Below are 13465 nucleotides of genomic sequence, written 5' to 3' on the forward strand. Positions count from 1 at the left end.
ATTTCTATTCAATTCAAATTTCACCAGCTGCTGTGGTGGGATTCGAACCCGGCTCTCCAGAGCATTATCCTGGGTCTCTGGATTCCGAGTCCAGCGGCAGTACCACAATGCCACCGCCTCCCTGGTGTCCTCTGATTCCTGACCCTTCCACCAATGAGAACAGTTTTTCTCCCTGTATACCCTGTTTAGGCCCTCATGATTTTAAACAACTCTATCAAATCTCCTCTCGACAACATATTGAGACTTCATGAAGGAGAACATCCCAGTTCATTCGCCAATCCATCCTTTGATGCTAGTTAAAGTTCTCCATCCCCGAGCTATCCTTGTGGATCTTTCCAGTGTCTTCAAGTCCTTCCTAAAGTGTGGTGCCCAGACACGATACTCCACTTGACGCCAAATAAATATTGCATAAACTTTTATAATAACTTCCTTTCTTTTGTCGTCTATGGCCCTATTTATAAAGCCTGGTTATTAACCACTTTCTCAACCTGTCCTGCCACATTGAGGACGTTGTGCTCTTGCATTCCCCTTCAGAATTGTACACTTTATTTTATGTTGCCTCTCTGCATTCCTCCAACGAAGATCAAATCCCTTTTTACTTCTCTCCATTCAATTTAATCTGACTCATGTCCACTCAGTCCAGCCTGCCAACGTCCTCTTAAAGTCTCTTGCTATCCTCTTCACAGTGCTTCCAAGTTTTGAGTCATCTGCAAATGTTGGAATTGTGCCCTGCACACCCAAGTCTAGATCATTAATATAAGAAAAGCAGAGATCCTAATATGGGTCCCTGCCTGAAGTAGCCCACTGTGGGCTGGAGAGACTGAGGATTATGGATTGTGGAGAGGGAGTAATAAAACAACCTTACAATAAAGATCACTCGTGCTTAATTCCAGTGTGAGGCTCAGTCTGTGAGCCTGTTCTGCCTATGCTGGTAACAGCCTGTGTTTTCTCCTTTTGCCAAAACCCTGGACTGGATGGTGGAGTCCTGCAGGTATTTGTATCTCTGTATTTGCAGCATGCAGTAACCTGTGTAATTTGCATGATAGCATGTGCTACAAGCTACTTGCATGCTCATGAGTATTTCTAAGAATTGCGCAACCACATCACCAACCCTGCCGAACATACAGACTTGTGTCGCTGTAGAAATGTTCGCTCTACTTATCCCATTGCCCCCCCCCCCCCCCAAAGTCTGGTGAATACCGGCAGCGGATGTACTGCTGCTCATTATTATTGGAGCAAGCCACACTGTTTGGATGGGTACCAGCCTAGCCTCTGCAGGCAGTCTCAGTGCAGCTGTTAATTCGGAAGCTGTGAGTGGGTTAGAATCTCTCTCATTGCTGCATGAATAAGGAATAACCAACATAAGTAAGGATATATTTTCCAGCTCCCTCCCTCACCCGTGCCAACGTTGGCAAGAAGCAGCGCATGGGAAAAAGGGCTGGGGTTTCAGGGTAGTGCCTAGAGCTGGATGGGCCAGATATTCCAGAGCTTGCAGCTACATATTGGGACCTCCTAAGCTGCAGGCAGCGAACCACAAGATCCCAACAGTCTTAAAAGATCCTGAGGTGGATGTATGAGGGTTTTGAGAGCATTTGTTTTGCCTCTCATTTTTGACCCGACAGTGAGTGGGGACAGAACAATGGGTGGAGGGCAGCTTGAGGTAGCTGGGAGAAAAACATAACTGAAGATAGTCTAACTCTTCCACCCACCCCTGTAATGCCACCCCCCACCCCCGTCTCCCCAATGGCAATGGCACCAACTGAAGACTCAGCAAAACAAACCTTTGCTCCTATTCTTGGGGAAATGGCTTTCCTTTGAGGGCAGGGCAAGAAAAATCTGCATTTGCATATAGTGTCCAGGGGAATTCTCATCCCAGTTTACAAGTTCTGGACAGTAGTGGCAGACTCGAGAAATCCTTTGTTAATCATCGTCCGTTAAGATTCAAAACTAAATACTTATTTTGGGTCACTTCAGTAACTCTGCACTTCGGAGTGATTGAATGACCTGATAAGTGAGTCCCAGAGATTGTAAATGACCCACTGTGCTGAGGCAGGACACAGCTTTCATGCTGTGTTTGACCACACTTTCAGTTGAACCATTGAGTGACACCTAAGGCAGAAGCATGTGCTCCATGCAGTTACTGTGGGGCTGGAGAATGAAGCCCCTGGAGGCTTCAGATGGGCTTATGGGCTGACGCAAGGTGTGTACAGGTGGAAGTTAAAGGGGGTGATGTTACGATGTGTGTGCTCAAAGTGACTGAATTACTTGTGGTTGTGAACCGTTTTCCTTCCATTTCAGGGCGATGTGGTCAACAGCATTGAGCAGAATGTCACCAATGCAGAGGATTATGTCGGGCAGGCAAAGAACAGCACAAAAAAAGCAGTTAATTCTCAGGGTCCAAGTGGATCGGTAAGTGGCCAGGGTCAATGACACCGTAAGAAGCCCTGTTATTTTCACATGTCTGTGCTCTTTCCTCAACGCCCAGGGTGAGATGATAGACAGGATCGAATACAACGTTGAGCACTCAGTTGACTACGTAGAGAGGGCAGTTTCCGACACGAAAAAGGCGGTTAAGTACCAAAGTAAAGCGCGACGGGTGAGTAGTGCGAGTGTCTCCACCTCAGCATGTGGCATGGACAACCTCATTTGCAAATTGTGCTTCCCCAATCCCATCACCAGAGACCACGGCAAAACAATGTTTCTCAAGCCTTGTGTTTGCATAATTGATCTGCTGCCTATATTGGAACCCGAGCATCCTCCAGATTCTATCAGATACCGGTCATCCTGCAGATTGTATTAGGCACTGATTCTCCTGCAGGCTGTACGAAGCCCCAGTCATCCTGCAGGCTGTATTAGACCCAGATATCCTACACAGTGTATTAGACACTGATCGTCCTACAGATGTATTAAGCACCAGTTATACTACAGACTGTATTAGGCACTGATGATCCTACAGACTGTAGTAGGCATTGATTATCCTGCAGACTGTATTAGGCCCCTGGCATCCTGCAGACTGTATTAGGACCTAGGCATCCTGCAGACTGTATTAGGCAACAGTCATATCACATACTGTATTAGGCACTGATTATTCTGCAGATTGTAAAAGGCCCCAGTCATCCTGCAGACCGTATTAGGCACTGATTATCCTGCAGCCTGTATTAGGCCCCATTCATCCTGCATACTTTATTAGACACCAGCCATCCTGCAGACTGTATTAGGCACTGATTATCCTGCAGCCTGTATTAGGCCCCAGTCATCCTACAGACTGTATTAAGACCAGACATCCTGCAGACTATTAGGCACTGATCATCCTGCAGACTGTATTGGGCAGCGGTCATTCTGCAGAATGTATTAGGCACCGGTCGCTCTTCAGACGGTAGATATTAGGCCCCAGTCATCCTTCAGCCTGTAAGAGGTACAAGTCATCCTGCAGACTGTATTAGGCACTGACCATTTTGCAGGCTGTATTAGGGCCCAGTCAACTTGCATACTGTATTAGGCACTGACCATCTTGCAGGCTGTATTAGGGCCCAGTCACCCTGCAGACTGTGTTCGGCCCCAGTCACCCTGCAGACTGTATTAGGCACTGATCATCCTGCAGAGACTTTATTAGGCACTGCCATCTGCAGACTATTAAGATCCTGTCACCCTTCAAACTGGTTTAGGCCCCGCCGAACCTGCAGACTGTATTAGGGCCCAGTCGACTTGCATACTGCTTTAGGCACTGACCATCCTGCAGACTGCATTAGGCCCTGGTCATCCTGCAGACAGTATTAAGCCCCAGTCATTCTGCAGACTGTATTAGGCACTGATCATCGTTCAGACTGTAATAGGCACTATTCATGCTGCAGACTGTATTCGGCACTGATCGTCCTACAAACTGTCTTATGTTCAAGTCTTCCTTCAGACTGTATTAGGCACTGATTGTCCTGCAGACTGTATTAAGGCACCAGTCATCCTACAGACTTTGTTAGTCGCTGGTCAGTAATTTTCTCTGGAATTTTCTCCTCAGTTAAGGACACTCTTCATCTCAGTACTATGTTTTTTTTAAATCAGGGGCATACATTCTGTGCACTATTTCTCTGGCTTTACCACAGTGAATCTCTCACAGAAACTCACCTGCTACCTACATCAGAGGAAATTCCTGCATATATAGACACAGCTGACACATGTATACAGATAGCATACACACAAATCAGAAACAAGGTGTACAAGAAACAAAAATTGTAAATTAAAAGAATAGAAGTGCTGGACCCAGTGGCACACAGTGTGAGAGAATGAAATATATGTGGGGGAGTGTATTAGTCTCAGTGATACATGATAAAATATACTCAGCACTCTATCTCTCTCTATGTGCGAGGCACGGTGACACAGTGGTTAGCACTGCTCCCTCACAGTGCCAGGGACCCAGGTTTGATTCCAACCAGGTTGGATTCAACCTTCCAGTCTATGTGGAGTTTGCATGTTCTCCCCATGTCTGCGTGGGTTTCCGCCGGGTGCTCTGGTTTCCTTCCATCGTCCAAAGATGCGCAGGTTAGGTGAATTGGCCATGCTAAATTATCCCCTAGCGTCCAACGGTTAAATGGGGTTATGGGGATGGAGAGTGAGCCGAGGTAGGGTGTTCTTTCGAAGGGCCAGTGCAGACTCGATGGGCCAAAATGGCCTCTTTTTGCACTGTAGGGATTCTATAACCTTAGAACAAGTCTTTATTTCCTTTCTGTTTTTCCCCTTCCCTACTATCAGTAGCCCAGGGTAATCAATGTCTGTATATCACACAATGTACACACACTAGGCAGATGAGCAAATAAAAAGGGCGATGTGACACAGAATAATAATGTTGTTTTCCTGGAAACAAAGACTTAATGAGGAGGAGTGTTATCTGGAGGCTCAAGCCTTGGTCGGATGGTGGCTGAAGCTTGACATCATGTCAACTATTTAGAACGCAGCCTTGTAATATATGTCCAGGCTCTCTCAGGTTATTGGTGCAGAAACCTGCTGCATTGTTCAGTTCTGAGAAGCAAGTTAAAGAATGTCAGTTAAGACTAGAATAAGAGAGAAGACAAAGCCTATTGAACCAAGGCAGAGAAACATTCGCTTTGCTGGCACTTATTGCATTGTGTGACTCTTCCATTCCTTTTTCCTATCCTTGGGTTCTCTGTTAAACTTTTTACACATCGGCTTCTGGATTGCTAATCCTTTCATCCAAACTTTTACCCCGTCAAACCAGCTGGTGGTTTACATTCCAATGCAGCATCCATTACTCCCTGTGACGTTGGAGTAGAAAGTACTAGCTCTATTTGCAGTGGTAGTTGTAGAATATTAGTTGCAAGGCTTCTCTATGCGGTGACTTAATGAACATTCAATGAAATAGTGGGAAACTGAGAAATTATCGAGTTTTACATTCCCCTTACCATTTAAGCTGTGCTAGTGTTCACCCCATTATCTAACCCAGTATCTGACTTAAATCTGTCCCCCGAATTTCTTCCTTAATGCAATCTCTTGTCGTCTAATTTCTTCAATACTTGAATATAATCTATTCAATTAAGTGTATTTCTGATCTGGACCAATGCATCTGACCTGATCTTTAACAGTACAGTTTGTCCCATCATTATGTGTCCTATTTTAATGTATTTCAAAGACTATGTAACCTAATCTCGTCACAATATAATGGATCAGAATGCAGTAGATCCTTGTCAAATCAATACCAGTACACTGTTTTATAAATAAACCTAGCCCTTATATCACTTATACTGTTATATTATATCCCAATACAATCATCCCTAATAAAATCTCTCCAGTACAATCTGTCTAATTAGTCTATTTGGATATAATGTGTCCGAGCAAAACATAGCAGCTACAATGCACTCTGGGTTTTTTCTTCACTACTTGCCCAGTGTAAGCGACAACCATCGAAGTGGATAGAACAGGGCCTGATACAAAGCAAAGGCCTTTTCTCTACTCTAACCACCTGCCTCACTTGAGTCTTGATTGTGCATCCCTTCTGCACCTGTGTGACTTTCTACTTCCTACACAAGCCATCCTGAGAGAGATTGTCAGTTTATTGTCAACTGTGCCAGGTTGTGTGCAATTTGCTAACACAGTTCAGTGTCCAATTGGCCAGGGCCAAGACTGACTTCAGCTCCACCAAGATATTGCAGCCAGAAGATAAAGGAATATTTCATTTGCCGGTTATAATCTAGTTCAAAGCAATCAATGCCGTTGCGTTCTGTTGCGATGCTGGTTGGGTGACTTAAAATAATTTAGATGCAATCAAGCCAAAGAATACAACTGGCAAAGCCTACTTCTGGATTGCCCTTTTTACAATGTACCTTACATCACCTATTTATCCCTGTTACATTTACCCTAATACAATATAACGCATAATATGGATCCTACTTTAACCCATTCCAATACAGCTCCCAGGGGCTGGTTTAGTACAGTGGGCTAAATAGCTGGCTTGCAAAGCAGAGAAATGCCAGCAGCGTGGGTTCAATTCCCGTACAGGCCTCACCAAACAAACGCCGGAATGTGGCAACTATGGGCTTTTCACAGTAACTTCATTGAAGCCTACTTGTGACAATAAGCGATTATTATTATTGTTATTATTATTACAAGACATCTAAACTCTTACAATGCAAAGCACCCTAGGAAATATGTACATTTTAAGGTCAAATAACCTCAAATGACATGGATGGGAAGCAGGCCCATGATTCCTATGAATTTTGGGTTATTATAATGTTAAACAAATCTGAATTCCAACTCCAGCCTGCCTGCTTCTGGTTTTATGAAGGTGGGTTGGCGGCAGGCAATTATCCCAAATCCAGGAGCTGAATTGGAAATTTCAATATTATAATGAGGTTGCTTGCCTCATATTTGACCAGCATTTTAAATTCACTCCCTGGCCAAAAGAGTTTCTAGGCCATCTCCCAGCCAGAAGTTAAAGGGAGATGAAGATAACTGAATCATGGAGGCAAGTAGTTTTCCACTTACCTACTGGATCTAGATTACTAGCTTCAACGAACCCTGCAAATGGACACACCCCGAGCAACCTTTCTTATCCCCTCCACATACCTCTCCCATCCCTACACCGTGTCCCTTAAAATCCCCCTCTCACCCCAACCACGTCTCCATTTCCCACCGTACCGCCCCCCCCCCCCCCCCCCCCCCCCCAAGTCCCTAGCCTCCGATTTTCCCCAACCGCAGAATCTGATCCTGCCCCTGGCTTTCATTTATTGATTTACCAGATTGCAGTTTTTGCACCGACCTCTGATCCTCTTGATGCTCCAGCCTCTGATCTTTCACCTTGTCTCGATCTATCTCCTGGCCTCCAATCTGCCCCAGGTACTGCTCCAGCCCAGTTTTTCCAATCCGTCTTTCCCTCCTCTCCTTTCTCCAACTGCAGTCTGGTGCTGAAGGCACCAAGCTGCTCAAGGGGCAACTTGCGCCTGGCAGCTATGAACGATAAGGAGAGACAAAAATAAATGCTCTTCCAGATTTCCTCACCTCAAAGCAGCCTCATCACCTCCTAGTTCATATCCAGCAGCCATGTAGCTTGCGCTTAGAGCACTGCGCTGATCCTGCAACCTGAAAGATACGGCGGATACCCAAAGGTGTGCAATCTTATTATTTGAGAATTTACAATAACCAAATGCAATTTTTGTGACCTGACCGAAGCTAGATTTAATATCAGGTTTTTTAGAACTCCACTGATGTTAGAACCTAAACTTTAGGCGCAATCAGGAAGAATTAAACAAAATGTTCACAAGTTTCTACTAAAATTTATTTGTTTAATCATTCACGTAAAATCTTCAATGAATCGATAGAATCGGGCGGTGTAATGGAATGCAGTTGTTTCATTTTTTCTTTAATTCCTTGATGTATTCAATGCCGATAACTAGTTGGAGTTTTAATAATATAGTTTGAAAATAGGTTTAGCAACAAAAATGAACATTTCCAATAAGTGTCGAGTCCTCCATCTGCAAGTAACCAGATTGAAAATTACTGAAAATAACTTTTTTAAATTATACAGTCACTTTATAGCTTTGTTGGTGCATGCCTGTTACCTATTGAACAAACTGCATACTTTTAGATAAGAAAATAACTTTAAAACATTTATCTATGTGCCTAACAAATGTATGTGATTTGAAGAGCCTTCCTTAACCAGCTTAATCATCAGAAGCTTACGATGCCAGCCTGAGAAATGTGTTTAATTTTGTGGGAAGAGCCCAATTTAGGCAAATCGGATCTTGAACCTGCGTAGAAATGATCCTGAAGAACCTACGCACTGGTGTTTACAAAGAACAAAGAAAAATTACAGCACAGGAACAGGTCCTTCGGCCCTCCAAGCCTGCGCTAATCCAGATCCTCTATCTAAAACTGTTGCCTATTTTCTAAGGATCTGTATCCCTCTGCTCCCTGCCCATTCATGTTTCTGTCTAGATACATCTTAAATGAGGCTATCGTGCCCGCCTCTACCACCTCCGCCGACAATGCGTTCCAGGCACCCACCACCCTCTGCGTAAAGAACCTTCCATGCATATCTCCCTTAAACTTTTCCCTCTCACTTTGAACTCGTGACCCCTAGTAATTGAATCCCCCACTCTGGGGAAAAAGCTTCTTGCTATCCACCCTGTCTATACCTCTCATGATTTTGTAGACCTCAATGAGGTCCCCCCTCAACCTCCGTCTTTCTAATGAAAATAATCCTAATCTACTCAACCTCTCTTCATAGCTAGCGCCCTCCATACCAGGCAACATCCCGGTGATCCTCCTCTGCACCTTCTCCAAGCATTACATCCTTTTGGTAATGTGGCGACCAAAACTGTATGCAGTATTCCAAATGTGGCCGAATCAAAGTCTTATACAACTGTAACATGACCTGCCAACTCTTGTACTCAATACCCCTTCCGATGAAGGAAAGCATACCGTATGCCTTCTTGACCATTCTATCGACCTGCGCAGCCACCTTCAGGGTACAATGGACCTGAACACCCAGATCTCTCTGTACTACAATTTTCCCCAGGGCTTTTTCATTTACCGTATAGTTCGCTCTTGAATTGGATCTTCCAAAATGCATCACCTTGCATTTGCCCGGATTGAACTCCATCTGCCATTTCTCCGCCGAACTCTCCCATCTATCTATATTCTGCTGTATTCTCTGACAGTCCCCTTCACTATCTGCTAAACCCTAACCAATCTTAGTGTCATCTGCAAACTTGCTAATCCGACCACCTATACTTTCCTCCAGATCATTTATGTATATCACAAACAACAATGGTCCCAGCACGGATCCCTGTGGAACACCACTGGTCACAGGTCTCCATTTTGAGAAACTCCCTTCCACTACTACTCTCTGTCTCCTGTTGCCCAGCCAGTTCTTTATCCATCTAGCTAGTACACCCTGGACCCCATGAGACTTCACTTTCTCCATCAGCCTACCATGGGGAACCTTATCAAATGCCTTACTGAAGTCCATGTATATGACAGCTACAGCCCTTCCTTCATCAATCAACTTTGTCACTTCCTCAAAGAATTCTATTAAGTTGGTAAGACTTGACCTTCCCTGCACAAAACCATGTTGCCTATCACTGATAAGCCCATTTACTTCCAAATGGGAATAGATCGTATCCCTCAGTATCTTCTCCAGCAGCTTCCCTACCACTGATGTCAGGCTCACTTGTCTATAATTATCTGAATTATCCCTGCTACCCTTCTTAAACAAGTGGACAACATTAGCAATTCTCCAGTCCTCCGGTATCTCACCCGTGTTCAAGGATGCTGCAAAGATATCTGTTAAGGCCCCAGCTATTTCCTCTCTCACTTCAATCAGTAACCTGGGATAGATCCCATCCGGACCTGGGGACCTGTCCACCTTAATGCCTTTAGAATACCCAACACATCCTCCCTCCTTATGCCGACTTGACCTAGAGTAATCAAACATCTATCCCTAACCTCAACATCCGTCATGTCCCTCTCCTCGGTGAATACCGATGCAAAGTACTCGTTAAGGATCTCACCCATTGTCTCTGACTCCACGCATAACTTTTCTCCTTTGTCCTTGAGTGGGCCAACCCTTTCTCTAGTTCCCCTCTTGCTCCTTATATATGAATAAACGTCTTTGGGATTTTCCTTAACCCTGTTTGCTAAAGATATTTCATGACACCTTCTAGCCCTCTTGATTCCTCGTTTCAGATTGGTCCTACATTCCCGCTATTCTTCCAAAGCTTCATCTGTCTTCAGTCGCCTAGACCTTTTGTATGCTTCCTTTTCCCTCTTAGCTAGTCTCACTATTTCACCTGTCATCCATGGTTCTCTAATCTTGCCATTTCTATCCCTCATTTTCACAGGGACATGTCTGCCCTGCACTCTAATCAACCTCTCTTTAAAAGCCTCCCACATATCAAATGTGGATTTACCTTCAAACAGCTGCTCCCCATCCACATTCCCCAGCTCGTGCCGAATTTTGGTATAGTTGGCCTTCCCCCAATTTAGCACTCTTCCTTTAGGACCACTCTCGTCTTTGTCCATGAGTATTCTAAAATTTACGGAATTGTGATCACTATTCCCAAAGTAATCCCCGACTGAAACTTCAACCACCTGGCCGGGCTCATTCCCCAACACCAGGTCCAGTATGGCCCCTTCCCAAGTTGGACTATTTACATACTGCTCTAGAAAATCCTCCTGGATGCTCCTTACAAATTCTGCTCCATCTCGACCTCTGACACTAAGTGTATCCCATTCAATGTTGGGAAAATTAAAATCTCCTATCACCACCACCCTGTAACTCCTACATCTTTCCATAATCTGTTTACATATTTGTACCTCTATCTCACGCTCGCTGTTGGGAGGTCTGTAGTACTGCACCAACATTGTTACCGCACCCTTCCTATTTCTGAGCTCTGCCCATATCGCCTCACTGCTCGAGTCCTCCATAGTGCCCTCCTTCAGCACAGCTGTGATATCCTCTCTGACCAGTAATGCAACTCCTCCACCGCTTTTACCTCCCTCTCTATCCCGCCTGAAGCATCGATATACTGGGATATTTAGTTGCCAATCATACCCTTCCCTCAACCAAGTCTCAGTAATGGCAATACCATCATACTCCCAGGTACTAATCCAAGCCCTAAGTTCATCTGCCTTACCTACTACACTTCTTGCATTAAAACAAATGCACCTCAGACCACCAGTCCTTTTGCGTTCATCATCTGCTCCCTGCCTATTCTTCCCCTTAGTCACGCTGACTTCATGATCTAGTTCCTTACAGGCTTTAGTTACTACCTCCTTACTGTCCACTAACCTCCTCATTTGGTCCCCATCCCCCTGCCACATTAGTTTAAACCCTCTCCAACAGCGTTAGCAAAAGCACCCCCAAGGATATTGGTTCCAGTCCGGCCCAGGTGTAGTCCGTCCAATTTGTAGTAGTCCCACCTCCCCCAGAACCGGTCCCAATGTCCCAAAAATCTGAACCCCTCCCTCCTGCACCATCTCTCAAGCTACGCATTCATCCTGCCTATTCTTTCATTTCTACTCTGACTATCACGTGGCACTGGTAGCAATCCTGAGATTACTACCTCTGAGGTCCGACTTTTTAACTTGGCTCCTATCTCCCTAAATTTTGCTTGTAGGACCTCATCCCAATTTTTACCTATATCATTGGTGCCTATATGCACCACGACAACTGGCTGTTCATCCACCCCCTTCAGAATGTTCTGCAGCCGATCTGAGACATCCCTGACCCGTGCAGCTGGGAGGCAACATACCATTCGGGAGTCTCGTTTTCGACCACAGAACCGCCTATCTACTCCCCTTACAATTGAATCCCCTATGACTATAGCCCTTCCACTCTTTTTCCCGCCCTTCTGTACAGCAGAGCCAGCCACGGTGCCATGAACCTAGCTACTGCTGCCTTCCCCGGTGAGCCATCTCCCCCAACAGTATCCAAAACGGTATACCTGTTTTGGAGGGAGATGACCGCAGGGGACACCTGCACTGCCTTCCTGCTCTTTCTCTGCCTTTTGGTCACCCATTCCCTGTCTCCCTCACTAATCCTAATCTGCGGTGTGACCAACTCACTGAACGTGCTATCCACGACCTCCTCAGCATCGCGGATGCTCCAAAGTGAGTCCATCCGCGCAGCTCCAGAGCCGTCATGCGGTCTAACAAGAGCTGCAACTGGACACACTTCCCGCACATGAAGGAGCCAGGCACATAAGCCACGTCCCTGAGCTCCCACATTAAGCAAGAGGAGCATAACACGGGTCTGAGATCTCCTGCCATTTTTAATCTTAAACTTAATTTAGTCCAGCTATAATATCAAATAATAGATAAATGAAAAAGGAAAAAAAAAAGAAAAATTGTTACCAATCACTCAATTTAAAAAAAAAAAAATAGAAATAGAAAAACCTTACCTTATCAACACACCTCAGGGAAAAGAAAAACTACTTACCAGTCACCAGCCAATCACTTACCTGCTGGCTGGCGTGGTCAACTTCTTTCTACTTCTACCTGCCCTCGAATCTCCCTCTTGATCTTTACTCGGCTGGGATCCTTACAGTGATTGTTTTTTTTTTGGTTAGAGGAGGAGGTAGGGAGGGAAACACTGAAGAAGTGTTTGGGGTTTAACTGTCACTTGACAACAGCTCCTCCACAAACCACCTTCTGGATGCAGTGACCGCAATGCACTGATGCAAATTTTCCCCGCATCAGCCAATCAGCGGCCCCGCTCTGCTGCCCTCTGCTGGATGCTTGCCTTCACTTAAACACGGAGGGTGTCTTGCTCAGGTACACCTGGATACAGTGACTGCAATGCACGGATGCAAATTTTCCCCCAACAGCCAATCAGCGGCTCCGCTCCGCTGCCCTCTGCTGGATTTAAAGTTCTTTTGTGCCAGGTCATCTCATTCCCCTGGATTGTGATGATATTACTGACATAAATAAGCAGGAATATGATCCCCCTGATCACCCAGAATTAGTACATGGGAGCATGGTAGGACCCAGGAAGCAAGGTTCGCAATCACAGCCTAGCTCGTGAAGATGTGAGGCAAAATATTACATTTTAAAGCTGAAAACTAGGGGTGAACTTGTGTTGTGAAATTCTTTTTGACAAAGTTTCATGAAGATGTTGACCTCAATTAGTTAAAATGGATTTATAAATTTCAGTCCCCCCGAAATGATGGTGAAGCCTGGCTTCTGAAATTAAACAGCTACTACAAATCCATCTTTTCTCAGGGAGATCAGCAAGAGTTGCGAAAATCTAATAATCAGGTTTTCAGGGACAGCAATGGAAGAGCAAAACAATATGTCAATAATGATGAATGTGGTCATGAAGAGGATTGAATGAACTGAGACAAAGTTGCGACTCCTCACAACTTGAACATGTAATTTTAACAGTGATAGGGCACAACATTTTAGACATCTTTTATGAGCTACTCCAGGTGATTAGAAAGTGGTTAACACAACTTTATTG

General features: G+C 44.9%; 1 protein-coding gene across 3 annotated transcripts in view; it reads left to right on the plus strand.

The window, feature by feature from the left end:
* Positions 1 to 13465, plus strand: part of LOC140386757 (syntaxin-1A) — a 428170-nt gene that overhangs the window by 400888 nt on the left and 13817 nt on the right. For 2 of the 3 annotated variants that reach the window (XM_072469428.1, XM_072469429.1), the window contains exon 9: positions 2486 to 2596. In XM_072469428.1, coding sequence (XP_072325529.1) covers positions 2486 to 2596 — 111 coding nt within the window. Of the gene's footprint in view, positions 1 to 2298; positions 2410 to 2485; positions 2597 to 13465 lie in introns of all 3 variants that reach the window. The other variant, XM_072469430.1, reaches the window with a different exon arrangement.

The sequence above is a fragment of the Scyliorhinus torazame genome, chromosome 12, assembly GCF_047496885.1.
Source record: "Scyliorhinus torazame isolate Kashiwa2021f chromosome 12, sScyTor2.1, whole genome shotgun sequence".
Lineage (NCBI taxonomy): Eukaryota > Metazoa > Chordata > Chondrichthyes > Carcharhiniformes > Scyliorhinidae > Scyliorhinus > Scyliorhinus torazame.